At 38.5% G+C, this 24,993-nt stretch overlaps 1 protein-coding gene across 2 annotated transcripts in view; it reads left to right on the forward strand.

Annotated features, from left to right (window-relative positions):
- Csmd1 (CUB and Sushi multiple domains 1) overlaps positions 1–24,993 on the forward strand; it is a 1,611,441-nt gene that overhangs the window by 833,516 nt on the left and 752,932 nt on the right. For both annotated transcript variants that reach the window (XM_042262873.2, XM_042262874.2), the window contains exon 5: positions 11,557–11,764. In XM_042262873.2, the coding sequence (XP_042118807.2) occupies positions 11,557–11,764 (208 nt within the window). The remainder of the gene's footprint in view (positions 1–11,556; positions 11,765–24,993) is intronic.

Here is a 24,993-nt window from a genome sequence, read left to right on the forward strand (position 1 = left end):
TTTTTTTTTTTTTTTTTTTTGTATTATGACAGCCATGTTGACTGTGATTAGATGGAATCTTAGTATAGTTTCTAGAAGGTATTGTTTTGGATTCATCTACTTTTTGTTTTTGTCTTTTAGTTGATTTTAGCTCTTGGTCCCTGATGACACAGACATGCCCCATACCTTTTTCACACCTTGGGCGATTGGAACTCAGATGTGCATATGCCTAATAACAAGAGATGCTGAATATGGCTTCACAAACCTGCTGGCTATTTGTTGTTCCTCTTAAAAACTGCATGTTTCTTGGTTGCGTTATTTGTTCTTTCCTATGTCTCAATTGTGGCTTCCTCTCAGTGTCCTGGGTGTGTCACTTATGGAACTGGCAGAGCTCTGATTCTACACATTTCCCCTTCGTTGTCAATTGTTGTAGTATGTTTGTTTTGTTATTTTTTGTTTGTTTCAGGACCTTTTTAATTTTACACAATCCAAAATGTGATCCCTGTTAAGTATTTTTGAAGCCATTGCAGTCCTATCCAGAAAGCCACTGTATATCCCTGGACCTTAACATGTTAGCCCTGTGATTTCCTCTAGTAATGTTAAAATTATATTGAGATATTTGAACCATTTTGCATTAATTTTTTAACACCGTGAACAGAACTTAGTTTCTGTTTTCTACTTGTGTGTAGTTTTCCCAGTACCACTTGTTAAAGAGACTATCCCTCCCCTCTAGGGAATCTGATGATTTTGTGGAAAATTATGGCTGTATCTCTGTGGGCTCACTTCTGGGTCCTCTATTCTATTCCATTATCTCTGAGCCATTTTGATCACTATCACCCTGAAGAATAAATTAAATCAGCCCTTGCAATGCCTCCAGGATTGATCTTTTAGTCAGGATTACTCTGACTACTGGGGGATGTTTGTGTTTCCATGTGGATATTAAGATGCTTTCAAATAGTCCAGTGAGGGAAGTAATTGCAGTTTTGTTTGTGATCCCATTTAGTATATAAAACACTTTCAATAATACATTAATTTTAAAATATTGGTTCTACTCCATCCATGAGATGGGAGGGTTATTTTTGTTTCTATCTTCTAGTGTCTTCTAATTTCTTTCCTTGGTGCATTATGCTTTCCATTGTATAAATCTTTAATATTACTAGTTAAGTTTATGCCTGGAATTTATTTTTTTTCTTTATTCAGTGACTTGTGTATTTGTTTATCTGTGGTCTATTTTTAATGGTGTTGTTTCCCTGAATTTCTTTTTCATGTACTTGTTATTGCCGTATTGACTTCTGTGTGCTGGTTTTGTTATATGCTGCTTTGCTGGGGATGGATGTTCATTGTGTTTAAAAATTTTAGGTGAAGACTTCAGGACTTTTTAAGAATTGGAACATATATAATCTGAAAAAAAGACTAATCTTACTTTTTGTGTTTCCTGCTTGTATCTCTTTTCTATTCCTTCTTGATCAAGATAATACTTTAAGCAAGATAATGAACATGAATAATGCATTAAACTGGACTGGTGCTGTCATTAGTTTGGGAGGCAATGTGTTCCATTTTTCTCTTTCACTGTGATGCTGATACATACATACATACATACATACATATATGTGTGTGTTATATTGAAATATAATCTTTCTGTTATATATATATATGTATTATATATGTGATATTGAAATATAATCTTTCTGTTTCTAGTTGCTTTAGGGATTTTATCATGCAGGGATGTTGAAATTGATCAAAGACTTCTCACCTCTTGAAATGGCTGTGCACTTTCTGTCCATGACTCTTTTAATGCATTGTTTTATATTTGTTTATTTATTAGTATAAGTTGATTCATCCTTACATTCCTGGTATGAAGCCAATTTTGATTGATTTATTGTTTGATTAGTTGATTTATTGAGACAGAGTCGCTCTAAATGACCCAGGCTGGCCTTGAACTCATACTAATACCCACTCCTATTTCTAAATTTCTGGTTTAAGCCATCATAACTGACTTGAGAAACTTCTCTGATATCTGTGAATTACTGAAAAAGAAAAACAAAACAAAGTCATTATGGAGATAATAAATGTAGGCATTGTATATAAGTCAGAACATTCCAGAGTAATTAAACCAATAGGATAAATGTAAACATAGAGATTGAAAGAGATATGTATGCATGCCTTAGAGGTAACTCACTTGGCGGACAGGGCTTATTATATTTCTGAGCCAGAGAACACCCACAGTCAACAAGGACAGTCAAGTCTCATGTTCATGATAAAGAATTTGTAATGATGAACCCAATGTCTGATGTGTCAGCATTGTGTCTAAAACTCAACAAAGATGAGGTTAAGGCCAGTTCTGACTTCCTAGTTTTTATAATTTTCCTCTACACTCAACTTCTCTGGCATAAGTAAAAGAAGGAAATTTCATTTGGTGATTGCTTGTCTGTTTTGTTTGGAAGCATGATCTGTTAATCACCAAAACAGATCATTGGTAGGAATGTTCTGCTTATTCAGTGAAGGACTATCCTCATATCCTCATTTCTGTTTGTTTAAATATGTGTATTTAAGATAAATATGCACACAAATGTGCCAAAACATAATGTCACTGCTAAAAACAGTTTTAGGGAGTACAGAACAGAGTAGCTGTTTTGGTATTTTCAGAGGTGACTTACTTGATCCATTTAAAGAGAGTGTAGACCCTTAGACATTTTTATTTCTCAGAGAGAAAATACCATTAAATAAAGACCAGAAATGTTATCAAGGTGCCTTGATCAAATCTGATAAATAATGCATGCCTGTAATTGTTCATTTTTTTTTCTCTTTGGGTGGTTGCCAAATAAATACCCAGAGTCTTGTTCTTGCTTATTAATACCTGGTCTTAGCATGGCTTATTTCTAGCCAGCTTTTCCAACTTAAATTATCCTGTTCCCTTTAACTATGTTTTGCCTCTGGGCTTTTTTTTAACCTTTTTTACCTTTATTTATTCTATATATCTTTCTTTTCTTCTTACTCGTGGCTAACTATGTGATTGGATGGCTGGCCCCTGGTGACTTCCTCTCCTCATTTTCTTTCTCCTCCTTTTTCTCACGAGATTTCTCTTCCTGTTTATTCTCTCTGGCTACCAGCACCATCTATTTCTCTCCTGCCTAACTATTGGCCACATAACTCTTTATTAGATCAATCAGGTGGTTTAGGCAGGCAAAGTAACACAGATCTACAGAGTTAAACAAATTCAACATAAAAGAATGCAACACATCTTTGCATCATTAAACAAATATTCCCCAGCATAAATGAATGTAATGCCTCTTGAACTAATATTCTACAATGCATGCCCAGCTTCAATTAAAATAGTTTATAGCAAAGATACTTTTAATTTATAAACCTTGTACCAAGTGGCTATGGTGACATGTATCACTTGCCAATGATGTATGAACTGTCAGTCAAGACATCTAACTGCATATGCTCCACTAACAAAGCTGAAAGGGCAAAGAGAACTGAGACAATGGAGCAGGAGAAGAGCATGGCAGACCTGCCCTGCATCATGGAGCCCATACACCCTGTGATGCTCTGAAAACAGCTGTGCCTGGTCACTTGCATTACAGAGTCCTGTTGTAAAATGCACCCGAAGTGATCCATCCTGTCAGAAGTGGGTGTTCCAGAGGAAGACTGCATGGGACACACTTCATCACAAAAGCTTAGCTTTAAATAAGACCATGACTTTTGGCAATTTCATTTTATGCACATTTTGCATAGTGAACAATATATGCCAATATAATTCTTACTGAAATTGGAGAAAATGTATGGAAAGGAGTATGGGAACCATCTCTCAATATAAAATTATAATAAATCTTGTCTCCAAGATTAACACGTTGAGTCTGCTGCAGGATACATTGAGGCATACCATTCATTCTATTTCATTGCATATTGTTTTGTGGGGCTGAGGAAAGGGTTCAGTAAAGTGTAAGAAGATGAATTTTATTGCAGAATCCACACGACAAGCCAGGTAATGCAACATTGTAATCCCAGTCCTGGGGGAGATGGTGACTGGCAGATCTCTCAGGCTCACAGGCCAGAAACCTAGATGGCTGAGGGAATACCACACCAGTGAGAGGAATTGTCTCAAAAATCAGAGTGGATACCACCTGAAGAATGACTTAAACTTGATCTCTGAACTCCAGGTGCATGTGAGAATTCCTAGGAACACACACAGAGAAAATACGATCTTACAACAAGCTTAGATGATAATAAAAAAAAATGCAGTTATTTTCAATTTCGTGCTTTTCTTTTTCACGTTTTTCAATTATTTTTTCTGGGTGCAGACCATGGTATGTCTCAAACAAGCCATGAAGTCCCATGTGTCTGATCACAAAATAAATACATGCCCAAACATATTCCATTCACCATGACCTACAATGATATGGAGCATTTAATAGAAGGAACTTTACCCTTAAGATTAAATATCACCCCATCTAATTAATGTAACTTGAATAGGTAATTTCCTGGAGAGCCTCAGGTCCCATATCAGGTACACTGGATGGATATTCTCTCCATCCTCCAAGAAGGACTAGGCCCGTGGCATGCTCTAGTTCCACACTTGCCTTTTTGCTGGTGTTATAGTCACTGAAAAGTGAGAGAAGAAATTACAGGAGGCAGTGGACTCCAGTCTCATTATATCTTGAGTACCTACCCTTGTTTATCACAAACATCCCAGATACCAGGGACAGATTCTGCTCTGGATATCACAGTTAGTTTTCTCCCTCCACACAATTTAAATAATGAGTATTCACAATATTCATATCTCTCCAGCTCCTCTCCATCTATTTTTAACCACATGGTAGTAAGCATGACTTTCTTTCAGACCTGAGTCTGATGTATCTTCCAGTATTGCTCTGGATGACAACAGCATGGAAGAAATACAGTGAATGATTCAAATGCCCAGGTAATCTTCAAGTGAACATGAGAGGTGAGGGCATGGAGGGCTGAAGGCAGGAAGTGCATCAGTGCCAGGATCAGAGTATACTGGGGCCTAGGGGTCAGTAACTTATCATGTTCAGATACTTGAGTGAATGATCTTGGGATATGGAGACTGGGAACTGAAAGCATGTGATGTGGTAAATAGAAGCTATGGAAAGTCATCACCTTTTGTAGAAAGGGAAGGAGAAGGTGATGGTGATAGTGGATGAATGAGCTGGGGCCAAGAAGTTAAAAGATGAATGAATGAACCAGGAGGCTTCATTGTTCAAAAGATTACCTGGGTTAACACTGGAATAAGCATTGAGATAAATCTCTTGGATGCGGGATCTGGAAAATACAGAAGTGAGCTAGTAGTTTAAGTATTCCAGAAAGAATAATGACACATTTGGAACTTTCTAGATACTCAAAAGAAAATAACTATTGTATTCTAGTGACAGGAGATCCAGAGCTGTGGATCTATAGAGGAAAGATGAAAGTGATCTAGAAATGCTAGTGTCAGCCACAGAGGTGGATATATCTCCTTACAGGTTGGTAGTAGACAGCCTTGATATGGCTTCAACTTGTGCCATCCAAAGATGACATAATTTTTCACTCTGAAGATGGGCAGCTTTTCTCAGAAGTTACTAGCATGTGGAATCTCCATTTATCACTTGAGTTTACAGTTGCACATTTTAGTCCATCACCAAGGGAAGGCTGGACAGGAACTCAAGGCAGGAACCGATTGTCAAGAGCTGATGAAGAATCCATGGAGAAGTGCTGCTTATTGGCTTGTTCCCAGTGGCTTGCTCAGCCTGCTTTCTCATAGCACCCAGAACCACCAGCCCAGAGGTGACACCACCCACAGTGAGCTGGACCCACCCACATCACTCATTAATAAAGCAAATACTCTACAGAGTTGCATCCTATGGTGGCATTTTTTCTATTAATATTCTTTCTTCCCAAGTGACCCTAGCTTGAGTTAAGTAGACATGAAAACCAGTCAGCACAAGGCTCAACACATTGTAAGGAATCTTGGTAATGTGACCACCTTTACTGAGACAAATAGAAGAAGCCTCCATTCACAAAGAGCAGTTAAAATTTGCCTAACCATGAATGCATGCTTCAGCATTATTATTCATTTTCTCCTGACAATAAGCCATGGATGGATACAGGGTGCTCTCATTGCATAGTAAACCAAAATGGAGCACTGAGAAAGTAACAAACACCCCCAAACAGCCACCAATAAGTAGTACAACTTAGTTTAAGACTAGGCAATCTGACTTCAAGTTTTGTGGAGCCATAGTTTTAAGAATTTCATATATGAGTATTATATTCATATCTTTTCCCCCCATCTCCTCCTTCAACTCATCCCAGGTACCCCCACTCACTCCCAAGTTCATAAATTTTCTTTAATCATTATTGTTATTATTGCACATATGCATACATATTTTAATCAACCAACTACTGAGCCCATTCAAATTATGCTGCTATTTTATATGTGTTTAGAGCCTATTTAGGATTGGATAACCTCTTGGGGAATTATCACTGAATAAAACAGATCCTCTCAGCATTCATTGACTGTAGCTCTTCATGTAGGAGTAGAGTCTCATGAAATTTACACTATGTGCTTTGCATGGCAACTGGTGATGTCATTATGCAGGTCTTGTTTAGGCACACATATTCTTGCAGCTTCTCTGTTATGTCTAGAAGACACCACCCAGTAGCAGGCATCCTTTATATTTAGGAGAGAGACAGTGCAGGCCCTTGCAAATATTTAATTTTTTAAAGTTAACAATGACATCGGATGTCCTGGACTGTTTTCAGGAATCACAGACCCTTGGTACACACATGCAATGATGGTAAAATGTGGCTGCATTCCAACTTATTTTAATGACTCATTAAAGAGTTCTTTATAACATGGCAAATTTATGCTTCTAAATCATGTTCTGTTTGATGCTTTGAACTGTGTGTGTAAAATAGATTTTAGCTAGACATGTATACCTATCAAGGGACATTTTAAATTGAGAATAAGACTTTTCAGAAGGTCAAAACTCCCAGAGGGAAAATAAAAATTTGTGTCCTTTATTGACACCCAGAGTCATTTCCCACTCACAGAAAACAATAGATTCGGGCTCATCTCTCATTTGAAATATTGCCTTCTGCCTGGATTAACTCAGACACATTCAGACTTACTTTATGTGGTCAACCTTTTCTTAAAATGAAAGATCTTCCAAGAACTCAACATAGATTTAAAAAGTTATTTCCCCAGTAGAAATCTTGTGTGATAGCCATGCCCACACCCATGACTCTGCTGTCACATTTCCATGTGGGAATCTTATGGTGACCGTTTCTAAAAAACTGAGTTAAGTAATTGATGTCCATGCTCTTCATTCATTTAAGAAGTATGTGTTGTATAATAAATTTCATAGTAAAATATTATCCCAGAAACTTTGATGCTAAGTTTTAATAAGAATTATTTAATTAGATTCCCATATTTTCTACATTCTAAGTATAAATTCCTATAAATATAACAAAATTATTAATAAAGCCTTAAATTGTTGATGGTGTTTTTATTGTTTATTAGCATTTAAGGGACAAAAGAAACTTCTGATATATTACCATATATCTAAATATTGGCGACAATGATTTAACTTTGTAAAATAATCATCCTTAATGTGTAGTACCTCACTAATAATAATTATACATCAATGTTTACTAAAACATAGAATATTTCAATATAGAGCTGTGTTTTCTGTTACAGGCCCAGACAATTTTTGAGAACACTTTGGCCAAGAGACACATCTCTACCTGAATTATCATAGTTAAGGAATTTAACTTTTTTCTACCACACATGCATTTCTCAGGGCTAGAGATGAGTTAGTGAGGACTATACACCACAGGACTCTGATAACTGTGCTGATCATTATGTCTTTCTAAAGCAAAAAAAAAAAAAGATAATTTAGTTTAGAAAAATTGGATAGCTATATTTCTTTATTCAGTTCTCTTACTTACAGTTTTTATTTATTTTTTTTACAGAAAACAATTGTGTGAAATAGATCAAACTGAGACAGTTTTCAAATAATATTGCATTTTCTCAAATCAAATTGCTTTACATAAACAGATCATTGGGAAAGTCTATGAATATTACCCCTGTTTTAATAACTATAAATAAGTCAAACATCCCCTAACTAATAGCTCTTCTTGACTCAAAGTTACTAAACCATTTTAATAGGGTATTATGTCTTATAACTGGAAGTCTATGTCTGCAAATAGAACTGGTGAGGGCATGAATTAAACTTACAGAACCCTTGTGAATGCTGCTGGAATTATCACTTATTACAACTGGGACCTGTCACAACCATTATTTATCAGAACCTTGGGTGACAGCGAGCTTCCTACAAGCACAGAACAGCCATTTACAACAAATATACCCATGGCCCCAAATGCCAGTGGTGCTGAGATTTAAAACCTAAAGTTTTTAAAATCTCTACTTCATCTATGCTGTTTTAGAATTTAATTTATTTCTTTATCAGGCATGTTCAAAAAAAATTATATGTGTAGCTTGACTGCTTCTGCATTCAGTTGCAGCCAATCAAGAAGTGTTCACTGTGATTTCACTGGCTGGTTGTTCTCAGATGCTTTCCTATGACTCAGGCAGAAATCAGTGAATGGAGACGTGGAGCTGTCCTTGGTGCTGAACGATTAGTAGCTGCTCATGGCCCTGGATCTTACAGAATGACGGAGAATAACATTACAGCATCCTAACACACCTGTGTCAGAGGAGGCTTTGAAGAGTGGCTGTCAAGGCCTGATAGATTTTTAAAACATAGGAATATTCTTGGGCTCTGAAAACAATCCAGGAAATGTGGACCATGACATATTCCATGAAAATTAGTTGGGAGTTACTACTAATTTCTTTTCATGCTTCATTTAATGGAAATGAAATATTGTGACATCCTCATTTATACATGTAGATTGAAAAAAAAGAAACATGAACTATTGCTTTGTTACATCTGTTTTGCTCATAATTTTAAGGTAAAATAGATTGCCAATTCTAATTAGAACAAAATCTTATGAATATCATTCCCCAATATTTATTTATTGATCTTGGAGATTATTTTTATAATTAAACAAATACTTGACTACACTGTTAAATTTAATTTCACCAAATGCTTATATCACAGTAAGAACACAATACTTACCATTTTCTGATCTCCTAACACCTACTATTCATAAATTTAAATGTTGTAACCTCATGTTTGTCTCCATATTTCAAAAGCAGGTGTCTTATGCTTTGTATTTTTTGCAATAAACTCTTTAAATTAATTAATTTTAACATTAATTGGTGGATCTTCTTATTCTGTTTTACAACTTCTTAACATTTCATAGTTGATAGATTTTTTTCTTTATACCAGCAATCAGAACTCCATCCTCTGGCAAATGTGATAAGGGAATAATAGAAAACTTTTCTCATAAACACTTATGTCAGTGGGTTTGTGTCAAATTCTCAAAATAGTTATGAATCAGATTACTAGAGTTCTGCAACTTACCAGATTAAGTGCTATTACAGACTGGTAGCACAGTTTGAAATTGGCTAAAGCTACATAGTACATTTGGGGTCAATTCAGAGTACATATTGCCACCCTGTCTCAAAAGAATAAAACACAATAAAATGGTTATAATAGACTTGAATGTGTTTAGCCTAAGATTAGTCAAATTATAAGTGATTTTAAAATTTTCTCTTCATTTTGAAATATCTAGCTTGTAAAAGTCAATCACAAGTACAGATTCAGAAAATGATGCATGTTTTCATCTCTGTCAACTTCTTTCATATTTTCTTCCTCTGTTTATTTTTCTATCTTTTGTCTTGCTTATAGCATTTTTCTTCATTCCTGTGGCCATAAAACCATGCCTCTTTTCTGCCCACTGAATGAGTGAAGGCCACAATGATTGCCTTCTTGTCCCGTATCCCAAGGGCTTCTGTGATTTGACATTCATTGGTATCCTAAGAACAAATAGCTCATTCAAGTTTGAGTTCTTAGACATGGGAAACATATAGTAGGCACACAGGGACTTTAGAAGATACTACTCTTTTCACACATGAAAAGAAGAAGCATGATTGAAATTTGAGGTCATTTCAGAGGGTAACACGCTACCAGTTGTCACCACAACAGCTCTCATCGGATGTTAAAATAATAAAATGTTCTTATCACAGTGTGTGCACACAGCTCTGGAGTCACCACTCAACACCAGCTCCACTCTGAACATGGTTAATGCTTTTAACAGTGGGGGATCATACATGAGGGCTGCAGGTGGATGCTGGGCCCCTGTAGAGCTTCAGCAGACAAGCATACCATACGCAAGGCACTGCAATGTCTTCCCACACAGCTTGCATATCACCTCTGGTTACTGAGGTCTTTACCTGAAGAATCCATTAAAGTTTATTCTGAAGATTTTCAGTTTAACTTCTGCTGGACTCTTCTTAAATATGCCCGCTTCAGAGTTTTCTGTCGTAAAATTGTGGCTTGTAGATCACCATAAGAGAATGTTAGGATCTGTAGCAGGGTCCTTGCAGTTGTTCCCTTTGGGGATGGGAGCCAAGTAGGCGCAGAGTCAAACCACACAGACTCCAAGAGAATGTCGAAACAACAAGCTCAGTTTATTCAGGAAGAGGCAAGCCTTATATACCCCCCAACCCACCCTGGGGGGAGGTCTTATGAATATGCATCAGCTGGTCTGACATGGCTGCCTCTCATTGGTCCAGGTCAACTCCAGATCATGTTTCAGCTGCTGTTGCTAAGACCATCAGGCAGACCCAGGCTGGCTCTCAGAAAGTACCTTTTTTACTTGTTTGGGCCTTCTGATCCTCAAGCCCATTAGGGATGAGTCATCCCACAAGGATCAATACCAGTAATTTTCCCTCTAAAACTCTGAGAGACCTGTTAACAATTAGAATGATGATGTAGATGTGCATCTCAAAAGTTGAATTTAAATGAACACATCTCAGTCCTTCAACTATGACCCTGGATTCTAGCTCCAGTAGTGAACAGTGTTTGGTGAAATTTAGTGTAATAAAACTAGTATTGCTATTTCTGCAGCTGGATTTGCATTCAAGTAATCCATTTTGGTAGCATACAGATAAACCACAGAGAAGAATAAATTCTAAATATTAAGTAAAGTTATGTTGTTTGTTGATGATCATTTATTTGTATGATGTATTCATATATAAAAAATGAAAGTTTTATAGTAATATTTACACATGTCAACATACTGTGCAGTTCCATACACAGTAAATAGGAAATATAAAGTTCTGTCTTGCATTACCCTATGAAGAGTTTAGTTGCATTTAAGTGCATATTTAGGTATTTATTTATATGTTAAATCTACTTTCTCATCAGTTTTATTCATTTTCCCACTATGACATTGGGTTGATAATGGAATTTAACTTTTAGCTTTTTGTACACCAAATGTGAAGCTAAATTAATTACCTAAAAAATGACCTTTTTAAATTATCTCCATTCAAAATTCAGAAAGTATTTGTCTCTGGTCAATAGGAGCATTTGTGAACATGCTCATGTGTGACAGGTTTCTGAGAATTGAGTTGCTTTTTTTTTTTTTTTTTTGTTTCTGCCCTTGCAGCTGAGGGAGCCTGCGGAGGAACCCTAAGGGGAACCAGCAGTTCCATATCCAGTCCTCACTTCCCCTCAGAGTATGACAACAACGCTGACTGCACATGGACCATCCTGGCTGAGCCTGGGGATACCATTGCTCTTGTTTTTACGGACTTCCAGCTGGAGGAGGGATATGACTTTTTAGAGATCAGCGGAACAGAAGCACCATCCATATGGTGAGTTTGGAGAAGTCACGTGACTTCTCAGGCATCTTTGTTTCTAAGAGAAAGAGAATCACTTGCTGTCCATGGATAGTTACTGGCCAACTTGAGCATAGTATTTTTCCCTTGGCACTTGGCTATAACTGGTTTCAGTGTCTAAGATGTCTCTGTACTGGCATTTGAAGCTGGAGAATATATATATATATATATATATATTTGGATTTCCTCTCCTTCTCTCATGTTACAATCAAATTTACCCAGGAGGAGCTTAGGGAGACCCTGTGGCCTTGGCTTTCATCTAGAATTGACTCCATTTGAGCAGATGTTGTTAAGCTTTGAGGTTTATTTTCATTTTTCTTGCAAATTGGTGGTGAACTTGGCCATGGGAACACATGTTCCTGCCACTCTGTGAACAGGGTGACACAACAGCAGAAGCACCTGTGAGGATACACTTCAAACAGAGTGAGCATGGACTCTAGTCTGATGTGTGACCAAGACTGATCAATCGGAGGGCAGCTATTGAGTGTGTGCCAGAGACGAGTTTGAGGATTGCAGTTTGATCAGTTACAATTGTTTTGAGGTACAGAGCTGCTTGCAGCAGAGCCATTTTGTCTTTGTGAGTAAGTTTTAAAAATGGAAAATTAAAAGAACAGACATTAAAGGGATTGGTTCCTGCTTCATGTTTTTAAGCTACTTGTTACTAGTTGGACTTCATTTTGCTTTAATTATTTAAATGATTCTAGGACTTGAAAGTTGTTTCAGTTGCCTGGTTTGGGTCTTGAACCATGAATTAATTTGAGAATATGCATTCACAGGAAAGATTGGTCATGTGTGTGCAGACAGTGAAGGAAATGTTAAAGTATTTCCATGGGTTTCAATTGTGACTTCAGTTCAAAGTTGAAAGGATGATAATGCTAAACTTGAAAACCGCCGTTACTAGATCCTGTTTTACACTGATCCTTAACATTGCATTGAATCTTACTTTGTTTGATAATAACCAGAAGCTCCATGTTCACACAAATGGATAAGTACTTTCTTCTCTGGAGTCTTATTTCCCTTATGTTAACTATTATTCCAATTAGTAAGTAAAGATAAAAATAGAACTTCTTTCTAACACAACCCTATGACTCCTGGGCATACACCCAAAAGACTGCATTCTACTAGAGTAATTTTCACATCCATGTTTATTGTGGCTCTACCTGCAGTACAACGGAAATGGAATCAACAAAGGAATGTCCATCAACATATATTGAGTGAATAAATAATGAATAATGAAATCGTGGTATATAAACACAGTGAAATTTTATTCATCTGTAAAGAAAAATGAAATCTGAAAAATTAAAAGACCTGGAAAAAATATACTAGAGTGACCCAGGTTTAGAAAGACAAATTCTGCATTTATGTGTGTGTGTGTGTGTGTGTGTGTGTGTGCGTGTGCGTGTGCGTGTGCGTGTGTGTGTGTGTGTGTGTGTGTGTGTGCTAATATTGGAATGAAGGCCTAGAGAAATGGATTATTAGTCAAGAGCACCAGTTGCTCTTGCAGGGGACCTGGGTTCATTTCCCAGCACACACATGGTGGCTCACATCTATCTGTAACTCCAGTCTCAGGGGATGTGACGCTCTCTTTTGGCCTCAGTGTGTACTAGGCAAATGTGACATCCATGCAGGCAAAATGCTCATATACATAAAACAATAAGATGAATACATATAATATGTATGTAAATGCAGAGATCAGGAGGCTAGAAATGGGGGCATAATGGGCATAAAATGTTTTTAAGAAAGATATTGGGAAGGTATTATAACATGTGACAGAAAGTAGAAAGAAGAACATGGGGGAGAGGATTACATAGAAAGTTTCAAGGGGACAGCTGGATAAAAGAATGGTGTGGGGATGAAGCCAGATTAAGTAACAAAATGCCTTTGGGAAACCTGTTACCATGCATTGATTTAAACAAACTATACAGCCATTCTCATGAACTGTTTGATTTTATTAAACTTGAAAAGACTTTGACATCAGCTGCTGTGGGATGTCTTTTTATATGCCGTGAATATATGTTGCTCTGACTGATTGATAAATAAAGCTGTTTGGCCAATGACAAGGCAGAAAAAAGTTAGGTGGTACATTCAAACTGAAGAGAGAGGAAGAAAAAGGAGAGGAGCGAGGGGGTCATTTGTTTCTTTCTTCCTTTTTTCCCCATTTTATCCTAGCATGGTCAGGCACCCGATGGCCTGGGAATTGAACCCAAGTCCTCTAGAAGATCAGGCAGTGCTCTTAACCACTGAATCATCTTTCTCCCCTTTTCTTCCTCTCTTTTCAGTTTGAGTGGATTGCCTAACCTTATTCTGCCTCGCCATTGGCCATACAGCTTTATTCATCAACCAATCTGAGTAACACATATTCATGGCATACAGAAAGACATCCCACAACACTTCTCCTTTTCTGTCTAATCAAATAGGAAGATTTTAACTTTAACACAGTAAAATTACATATAACAAGTAGTTATCCAGCAAGAATTACAGTTACAATATTTACTCTATTTGTATTTGGCAAAATTAAAGAAAATATTTTATCATCTATCCTATATTTGTAAGTCTAAAGTTTCATATCTTATTTATCTTTTATCATGATTAAAGAAAACTATAATTGTAACTATCTAGTCTTCAACTCCATTAAAGACCCCAGAGGGATATAATATTACCTAAGTAAACAGGAAGTGCATTGTAAGCAACTTCTGCAATTCTTGAAATGACAGAGTCAGCTGGCTGCCTGGATAGTAATTCAAAGTTCCTCCGTAGTGTTGGGACATCTATCTTTAGCCTATAACCCTAGAGTCTCTCAGTCACTTTTCCCTGTGTCCCCTGTGAAGCAGAAACCTAAAGGACCATTTCACCTTGTTTTGGAAAAATTCAGTAGTCTTTTTCCTATGGGTCCTGTATGTCCAGTTTATACAACATATTATCAAGCAGTCCAGGCAAGACCAGTTTCTTGCCCAAATGGCTAACTTTTGCTATATGGAGTTTCTTCAATACCCATCATCCTCTTTAAAATATTTGGTGCTGTCAGGAGCAGATGCATCTCATTTTCTAGAAAAGTCTAAGTTTTTAAAACATTTTAAATGCCATATTCTGTAGGTCTTTGAAGTGTTTGAAGATAATGTACCTAATTGAAATATGTCTACATATACCTAGAAAACTTAACTTATGCTGTGCGGCAACTGTGGCTGTTGAATCCACCCCATTTAGTTTCCCAACATGGCAAAGTTACATTAACTGCCAGTTCTGGGAGCCATGCTCACTGCCAACTCTGGGAAGTAGTAGGTCTATGCCTCCGTCAAGCAGCATGTAGCCCAGAAACCTTTTTTTTCTATACTTGCAAAAGATAAATCCACCAAGCAGTGCACTACATGACTTGGAGACACTTCTGTGTTCTGTGGTGGGAATCTGCCATGCTGTGCTCAAGCTTGAATGCCACAGTGTCTCAGTACCACAGCCTCCATCAAACATGAGAACTAGGAAGTCATTCTTAGTTCAGTTTTAGAATTTCTTAAAAAGTTCTCTAGGTTTTACAGGGAAACTCTTATCCCATGTTGTGTGACCAAATGTAGCTGGAATGTTTCTCAGTCCCACCCCGTCCCACAGACATTTATAAAATAATCACTCAGGGGCTTATATTAACTATAAGATGTTTTGGCCTGTGGCAAGAAAGCTCACAGCCAGGTGGGAAATCCAAGCAGAGATACAGAGAAAAGAAGGGTGACACTGGGAGAGATGCCAGGTGCACCCAAAGGAACAACAGAATGCCAACAGACTGGTAATGCCATGGCCATGTGGCAATATATGGATTAATAGAAATCAGTTAATTTAAAATGAAATAATTAGCTAGCCAGAAGCTGAAGCCATAGGCTATACAGTTTGTAATTAATTTAAGCCTCTGTGTGATTATTTTATAAGCATCTGTATGATCTCGGGTTCAGATGGGACTGAGAGACATTCCAACTACAATTAGCCACTTTTTCTTCAACGTCTTGTATTTGTTAGAATTCTTGTGTATCTTGTATTGCTAAGAATCAAAGCTATGAACAGAATTGCTGACTGAAAATCCACTACTGTCCTATATTCCACCCTGAGTCACATTACCAGTCACTCTTTGACCTTGCACCATGCCCTAGGGGGCCACATTTAAATGCCTTGTAAGTTCATAAGAGACAAAGTCAGTCATTAAGCATCAATCATGTGCTTAATTTTTGCCAATCATTGTTCTACAAACAGGTGATACAAATAATTCTGACTTTAATTACACACACACACACACACACACACACATATATATATATATATATATATATACATATATATATATTTAAATGAAAAACTTTATAACTACATAAAGTGAATGTAAAAGATGTGGTGAATGAGTCTCAGAAATTACTTGGTTATCTTTAATTTGTGGGAATCTGGACATGTTGGGTGTTGACTGATGGCCTTGCTATTAGGTGTCAGGGTGAGGGAGAGATTGGAAAACAGTGATGAACTTAGTGTTTATAGAGTTTAGTGATAGCTTTTGCCAAGCAAAGTTGATGTACACAGGAGAAAGTGTGGGATTTTAGGTGTCCACATGAGTGATGAAAATATGAAGTGAAGCCAAGGCAGTTGCCTCTGGTGGTATTGTGTTCCCCAAAATATTGTGCACCCTAATAAACTTATCTGGGGTCAGGGACAGAACAGCCTCTAGATACAAAGGCTAGAAAATGGTGGCACTCACACCTTTAATCCTAGCACTCCAGAGACAGAAATCCCTCTGGATCTCTGTGAGTTCAAAGCCATATTGGAAACAGCCAGGCATGGTGACACACACCTTTAATCCCAGAAAGCCAGCCTTTAATCCCAGGGAGTGGTGGTAGAAAGCAGAAAGGTATATAAGGCATGAGGACCAGAAACTAGAAGCATTTGTCTGGTTAAGCATTCAGGCTTCTAGCAGCACAGTTCAGCTGAGACCCATTCTGGATGAGGACTCAGAGGCCTCCAGTCTGAGGAAACAGGACCAGCTGAGGATCCGGTGAGGTGAGGTAGCCGTGGCTTGTTCTGGTTCTCTGACCATCCAGCATTTCACCCCAATAACCGGCCTCAGGTTTGCCAGGGAGATGAAGCATGAGTCCAGAAAGGTGAGCCAAGGCAGCTGTCAGGGAAATGATAGGGACCCCATTGAGGGGAGCAGCTCCTTCCTGTGTGGGCGTCACTGAGGGGACAAAATGACCCCGTTCAGCTCTGCTCAGGGACCAGTGTTCCTGCATTTCCTTATTCATCCCAAGTGAATATTCTTCCATCATTCCCCAGCCCTCTCTTCCCTTCAACTCATCTTCATTTATTTCTTTGTTCATCTCAGATAAATTCGCTCCCTTTGTCCCCTGCCTTCTCCCTTCCTCATTTGTTCTCCTCCTCTCCTCTCCTCCCCTCTTCCGCTCCTCTCCTCTCTTCTGATGCTCTTTATTCTCTTCCTTCTTCATCACAGATGGTTCTTCTCCTCCCCTGCTCCTTTCCTGTCCTCTCCTGTCCCTCCCTGCTCCACTCTCCTCCACTCCCCTCCACTCCCCAGTGCAGCTACCACAACCCATGGGCAACAAGCAACAGTGGAGAGCATCATTGTTCGGGTAGAAATTGTCCAGCTCTTAAGAAAGACCCAATTTCTGTGACTATGATGGGGAGACTTTCTTCAGCTCCCTGAGATCCCCAGGAAAGTTAGAGGGAAATTTAGTAGAAGGACTTTGTCCCTGCAGGTTCCTGAACTGTAAACTGTGCTGTTTATTGGCCCAGCCTGTCCCTGTGAGTGGCTTGCATAGACTGTATGAAGTTGCAATCCTACACCCTCATTATGAGGATTACTCATGGGGTCCCGTTTTTCAGAAATGCAAGAGCCCTGCAGGATGGATTTGTCCTTATGGACTCTGTCTTAGTTAGGGATTTATTGCTATGAAATGACACCATCACCACCACAACTCTGATAAAGGAAAACATTTAACTGGGGCTGTCTTACAGTTTCAGAGGTGTAGTCCATTATCATCATGGCGAGAAGATGGTGTCATGCAGGCAGACATGGTGCTGGAGAAGGAGCTGAGACTTCTATAGCTTGAGCATGTAAGACTTAAAAGCCTTCCCCCACGGCGACACACTTCCTCCAACAAGACCACACTTCCTACTAGTGCCATTCCCCTGTGGTCCAAGCATTCAAGCACATGAATCTATAGGGACCATTCCTATTCAATCCACCACAGACTTTTAGCACCTTGTCTGTTATATGAACAAAAGACTGGAGCACAGGAAGACAATAGAGAGCAGAGAGAGCAGGGCCCCCAGAAAACATTCACAAGGTTGGGTTCTGAGTCCACCATGGTTTCATCACTGAGCCTCAGCCTCCAACTGCACGGCACTGGGAAGCATCAGTGTCCCAACTGGGATGCACCATTACTCAGCTGCACAGTCCTCCTATGCCTTGCAGAGGATGTAGCTGCTGAGGAGACAGGTCCACTTAAGAACCATGTACCATTGTATATTGAAGGATAGAGGGCAAAGGGCTTTCTTATTTACTTTACTTTGGTGACATTCAGTGCTTATTGTAATTACAGAGAGAATTATCTTGACGTGTCCATATGGAGTGTTACTTTAAATGGAACTCACATCAAGCCGATATTCCTCAGTGGAGGCTGAAAAGAAAAAAAAAAAAAAGATGGTTTTCTTAAATAACCATCAAGCCCACATGAACACACTTCAAATTTAAAATAGAATAATTGGGAACATGCTTTCAAGATTTATACAAATGTGTATTATCTGGCTTATCTTTAAAAAGACTATTATTTCACTATAATTTTACTGACAGTCTCTGAAATGTTTAATGGCCCAAATTGGTATATTTAGAAGATTTATCCATCCCAGGCTTGCAAGGAAAGTAGGGAGGAGGATGAACTTGGCCTCTTCTCCAAAACAAGGTTATGCCTCAGAGGCAGGAGGATCGTGCTAATGGCTATGAGTGCAGAGAGGGCACACATGTGCAATTTTCCAATAATCTGTTTTTAAAGACAGGATGAACAAGCAAGGGCATGGTAAGAGGGGACTACATGGAAAATTGTTGAGAATAATAATGGGATTAGCTTTATTTTCATTACATTTTGAGTGAAATTACCAACTCCACTAAAATGTCTTTGCTCTAAGTTGCCATGGCTACAGTAGAGGCAGCCTCAGTGAAGTGAATCTCATTTGCCAAACTCGTATATGTATTAAATGTGGGTGTGTTGGGGATTTTAACCTCACTACCTGTATGCATACTAAATAGGGTAAATTTATTATTATTATTATTATTATTGATTGACATATAGTAAGGTAGACTTCTTAGTGACACTTAAGAACAGAGCTATTGTTTCTAGTTGACTTTGCAACAGGCTCTAGCTATGTTTTTTATTATAAATTTTAAAACTAGGCTGGAGAGATGGCTCAGTAGTTAAAAGCACTTGTTGCTCTGACGAAGAGCCTGGGTTCAATTCTTGGCACTCACATGGTGGATCACAAGCATCTATAACTTCATCCCTAAGGGAGATGATGCCCTCTTCTTACATCTGTGGGTACTACGTACATAGTGCACCTACATACCCATACATATAAAATAAATACATCTAGTAAAAATAAAATTTCAAGAAAAAATTTTTTAAAGCAGTAAAACTGTCTATGGTTTTATCCTCCTGAAGTGATTTGATGGTGTATTCTATGACTCTAAAAATACCAAGAATGAAAGTTCATGTTATTTCTGAGTTAGTCAGCTGCAGTTGCTAACTTCAGACATAAGGGTTGAAGAGTGAGGACTGTATTTTCTTTGTAGGGGACTGGAGAGAGGATATGCGCTCTCTTCATGAGTCAGGGAATGTGTGCAGCTGCGCAGAACTGTAAAGGAAGAGCAAGGACAAGCATGGAAACGTTGCCCTGCCCCAAGCTGAGTGTTCCCACTTCAAGCTGTGTAGGAAGAATCCAGCAGCCTTAGCAGGTCTTCCTGGGCAGGGCCAGAAGCCCTTCTACCATCCATCCTTCCTTCCCTCAAGTCTCCCTGCCTTAGCCACAGGCCACATCCCCACTCAGAGACTCAGTCTCATTTCCCTGCAAATACCATTGTCTCTTTGTAAGGTTACAGAGTTACCTGCCTCCATGCTGCCTTCGCACCATGGCCAATGTTTACAAAGTTAGCAAAATGATTAGAGGGGTGTCTAGGTGAAGAATTTCATAGGAGATATGCAGAGGAAACACTGTGGAATCACCCTCCAGCAATCCTTACTAATTTGTGTGGCAGAACCTTCCTGAATCAATTTGTTATTTTGTACAGTAAGAGGATAGCCCAGTAGGTAACTAACCAAATACCCTCTCTTTCCATGGCCTGGGTGTGATTCCCTTACATGGAAAAACAACACACTGTATAAATGTACTTTATTTTGTTCCTATTAACCCGGCACAATTTCACCATTAAATCAATCTAATCAGTAGCTGGCTGAAACCAAAACAAGACTTTAAAGAAACTGGAGCAGCCCAGTGAGCTTCAAAGAACCCTTGAAGGGTCAATTAATGCCTACAATGTTTATCCAACGTGTCACTTAATTGATAATTGACTTGGAGTGTGTTTAATTTCTAATGAGGAAGGTTACAGAGCTCCAGTGAGCAGCAGATTCCCCACAATGAACCCTTCCCTTCACCTGCCCCAAACCCAGGGAGGTTTGCCACCCACGCCTATCCATAGTATTATAACTGCTTATTTTGAATTCATTCTAGAGAAAAGTCACAAGGTGGCACAGAGTGAGGTGCTGCCTGCTCTCAAGCTAGTTTCCTCTAGTATCTCACATTAGTTACAAAGAAACTTAAGAAAGCAAGGTTTGTTGGGCAGCTCATGGTGGCAAGGAAGACATTGCAAGGTGGGAGATTCTCCCTCCAGTGGAGGTCTGGGAGGTAGCTGCTTGCAAAGAGGCCATAGTCGTCAAGCAGAGCAAGGGATGTTAATCTTATATTCACTTTTTCATGCTTTTATTCACTTAGAGACACCATGTGGCTAACCATGCTGTCTACCTTAAGGGTAGATCTCCCTTCCTCAGTTAAACCTCCCTGGAAAAAGCGTTGGAAGGCATGCATGCCCAAGGGTGTGTCTTGTGGCTGGTTCTAAATTCCTTCCAGCTGATGATCATAAATAACCATCGTGTAGCATAACATAACACAACCACAGGGTAATTGTGCAAACTAAAATGTCTGCACGTAACACCTGGCTGCTAACGAATGGGCAGCTCTTACTTGGAATTTTCTAGCTCTTGTACTTAGCCTGTTTTCTTTGCAGAGGTCCATCTAGGGACATGCATGAGATTCAGTTCTATTTATTTAGACTCCTCAAACCTACCTAAGTTATGTATCTTTCTTGGTTCTATGACCTTGTAGAACCAATTTGGCCATGGCTGTTTGGAGAACAGTGTAGCATCACTGAGGGTTCCTTAGGAGCTCAAATAGCCATGGATCCATGCCCCCTACTAAAAATATGATTGTTTCTATTGTAGTTTTCATTACCAATTTTAATTCAGGACTGGTCAGTATGGTGCACATTTTTAATCTTAGGACATGTGTTCTGAGACAGAGGAATCACTCATTTGCAACCAGCCTTGGCTAACCAGTGAATTTGAGGCTAGCCTGAGGCACATAGAGAGATTTTTCTCCCAAAAGATCCAAAAGAAAATATTTTGATTGCAAAACTTTTACTCTACAAACATGTTGGACAGTGTATATGCACCTTAGTTTTTTTTTATGGAAGTAAGCAAAATAAATATTATAGAGATGTACACATATTTGTATGTGTGTGTGAATTCTTCCATGCATCTACACATTAACTATTCATCTAAGAATATAGTTAATGTATCACTGCATCACTGCCATCTTTATTCTGCACTTACTAACCAATGTATGTATTTTTTAAAAAGCTCTTTGAGCAGTACACCTTTTTAAAAGTTATACTAATGACCGTATTGACAGAGCACTTCTTGCCAGGCCAGAGCAAGCTGTGTCAGCCACAGCCCTTACAGATGCCATCACACCTATGACATAGGTGAGAAAAGTGGGGCCCAGAGAGGTTGAAAATGTATGTCATGGTCAGTGACACATGTTTGAAGAGGAACAGTGACAAATTGCATCTCTCCACATTTAAACATATCGGGGTCTTACCTCATTACCAGCTTTAAGTGAGGAAGGTCAATGCCGTATGCTTATGCTTTGATGGGACCCAAAAATTCCCTCAGTAGCTTCAGGTACTGGTGGACACTAGAGGAATCACCAGGAAAGGACTTTAGGCTTAGCCCCATCTTTCTAGGGCGGTATCTCCATGAACTTCTCCTTATATCTTCTTCTTGATATGATCAACTATAAAACTGTGTAATAATTTTAACAAGTGTCACATACACATCATATACATTACATACATCATACATACATATGCACACATGTAATATTAGTATAAATCTTCCAAAATAGAACATGAATGGCTGAAGTTATCTTAAGCTTAGCAGCTAAATGTGAGCAGATGTTTGTCTATGACCTTGACCATTTAAATGTTACATTAGTGGATTAGAAAAAGACCAGCTATATACACACCATTGATTCCAGACCAGGATTTATGGTAGATACCTGTTTACTTTAAGTTTGCTTTCAACCTATTGGATACTTTCAGCAAATGATTACCAGAACATGCACACACACACACACATACACACACCTGAACACCTATTTTGGTGGTCACACTTCTCTTTCCCTTGCATATGGTCCCTTATTCTGGAAACAAGCAAACAACAGAACAAGTTTGGTTAAGTTGGCACTGTTGAGCCAATTCACCGTCAGGGAACACACTGTCCTTCCAGGGTATGTTGTACCAGCCATGACCTTCATTCCACAAGTCAGTGTTCAGTGATGGGATGTCACTCTTGAAGGTTTTGATATCATCACTTAAACTCTCTAAACCCTGGACATTGAATTTTCATCTTACAAAAGTCCACACAATTTCATGGAGGACTGCTTAGGAGAATAAAATAATTTGTGCAGTATATATACCTCTAATAATATTCATTTATCACTCCAGTTCCATCCTGTGGGCTCAGGCCACAAGGCTTGTTGAGCAACAGCAGCCTGGAACACTGACACCTCTCAGCTCTGACGTCATTAAATGAAAATGCCTATATTTTTATTATTTTTCCTTATTGTTGGGAATACTTATGTTTCCCCTATTATTAGGAGTACATTGTCATCTCACAAAGATATAGATTTTTGTCAGAATAGGTGGCACTTAGGCATCTCTAATATACCCCTTAAATTTCCTTTTATCTCATTATATTTTACTATATTATTATCCCATAGAAGTCTGTTTGTTTTCTGATGAGAGACCCCAAGTGGGTGGATCTGGATGAGAGGGAAAGGTGGGGAAGAGATAAGAGGAGAAGAAAGAGGGGTAATCAGGATATAGTGTGTGTGTGTGTGTGTGTGTGTGTGTGTGTGTGTGTGTGTGTAAAATCAGAATATATTATGTGAGAAAAAAGTCTATTTTCAATAAAAAGTGGGGAAGAAAAGAACTACATCCTAAATATGTTTTACAGTTATTCTTCTCCCAAACCCAATTATACCAATGAGAAAAACAGAACAAAATATTTTTTTTCTGAATCAAATGCCTAAAGTGGGTCTGCTGCACAGTGTGACCTTCTTAGCCCATACAGACAGAGCTGGCCACCTCTCTTTCTTACTTCCCTCGTTCCTCTCTCCAGGCACTGTAGTGCAGTTGCTGGGCATGGACTGCTCTCTCAGACTGTGAGCCAGACCTAAGATCTAGTCTTGGTTTTCCAGATTTGCTCTTTATGTCTCAGGTGCTTGTCTGGAGCTTACAAGTAATCATGGTGCAACCTGGAGGGCTGCTAAGCAGAGCTACTAGGGGACATATATAAAGCTCTGAACACAGTTGCCTTAAGAAGATTGCTGCCATCCAGCAATAAGCAGTAACTAGGTGTGAGTTTATTGCATCAAGAAACTGATGGACAGAGTTCTGATTTCTGCCCTAAATGCAGAGCAATCTTTTTCAAGTCTAATGTTTTTATAAAATTGGTTTAATTTGCCTACAGTTTTAGACACTTATGCTTCACACACAGCCTTCAGATGTTTTCAATTCCACTCAGTTCTTCTACATTCAACCTTTAAAGTATTTATTTTGTATTTATCAATACAGTCTGTGAAAGTGGAAAAAAAATTAATATGATTTTGAAAGTTAGAACACAAATTCAGTTCCTTATATATTTAGGGGGCTCTGTCAATAAAATTTATAATTTACCACAGTAACTGTGCCCAATTCCAGAATCCCTGCAGACACCCAAGCTCAAGCTGCCCAATTCCCTCATATAAATATATTAAGGACTGCATATAACCTACTGTATACTCTCCCTATACTCAATGTTACTTGGACTATGCAAATCAACATAAATGTTCTATAAACTTATTAAGGAAAAATTTATCAGAAAATGTATGTACATATACAGTGCAGTTTTGGAGGTTTTTTTTTTTTCTGAGGCCTGTTGATCTGAGCTTGATGCACGCATTGATCCAGAGTTATAGTGTGTATAGGGTGACATCCCCATCAAGGAATATGCCTCTCATGAAAATTGTGTCAGGATTCCAGAGTGGTCCTGAGATTCATGTCTTGCCAGCATCTAGGGCAGTGGTTCTCAACCTTCCCAAGGCTGAGACCCTTTAATACAGTTCCTCATGTTGTGATGAACCCCTCCAGTTATAAAATTATGTTCATTGCTACTTCATAACTGTAATTTTGCTTCTGTTATTAGTCATAAATATTTTGGGGGATAGAGACTTGTCAAAGGGGTTGCGACCCACAGGTTGAGAGCCGCTGACATAGGTGATGAGCATGTAATTGTTGAGAGCTGTGCATCTCTGTGGGCCACACATAATCAAAGAGCTAATACTGTAACTAATTATTACCCATAACTTCAACTTTTCCCGAGAAGCAAGTACCCATTTGGCTTTTGTATTATTCCAACACTGAATTTAAGCATTAACAAGATTCTGTGGCCTCTACAATAAGCTCTTGGGATATCAATCTTGAATATTCAGATAGGATCTGCCATTAATTTTCAGATTTAGATTTTCCAATCTCCTCTTCAGATAAACCAGCTCAAATGTGGGGCATATTACCAGGT

Source organism: Peromyscus maniculatus, chromosome 17 (assembly GCF_049852395.1).
Source record: "Peromyscus maniculatus bairdii isolate BWxNUB_F1_BW_parent chromosome 17, HU_Pman_BW_mat_3.1, whole genome shotgun sequence".
Taxonomy (NCBI): domain Eukaryota; kingdom Metazoa; phylum Chordata; class Mammalia; order Rodentia; family Cricetidae; genus Peromyscus; species Peromyscus maniculatus.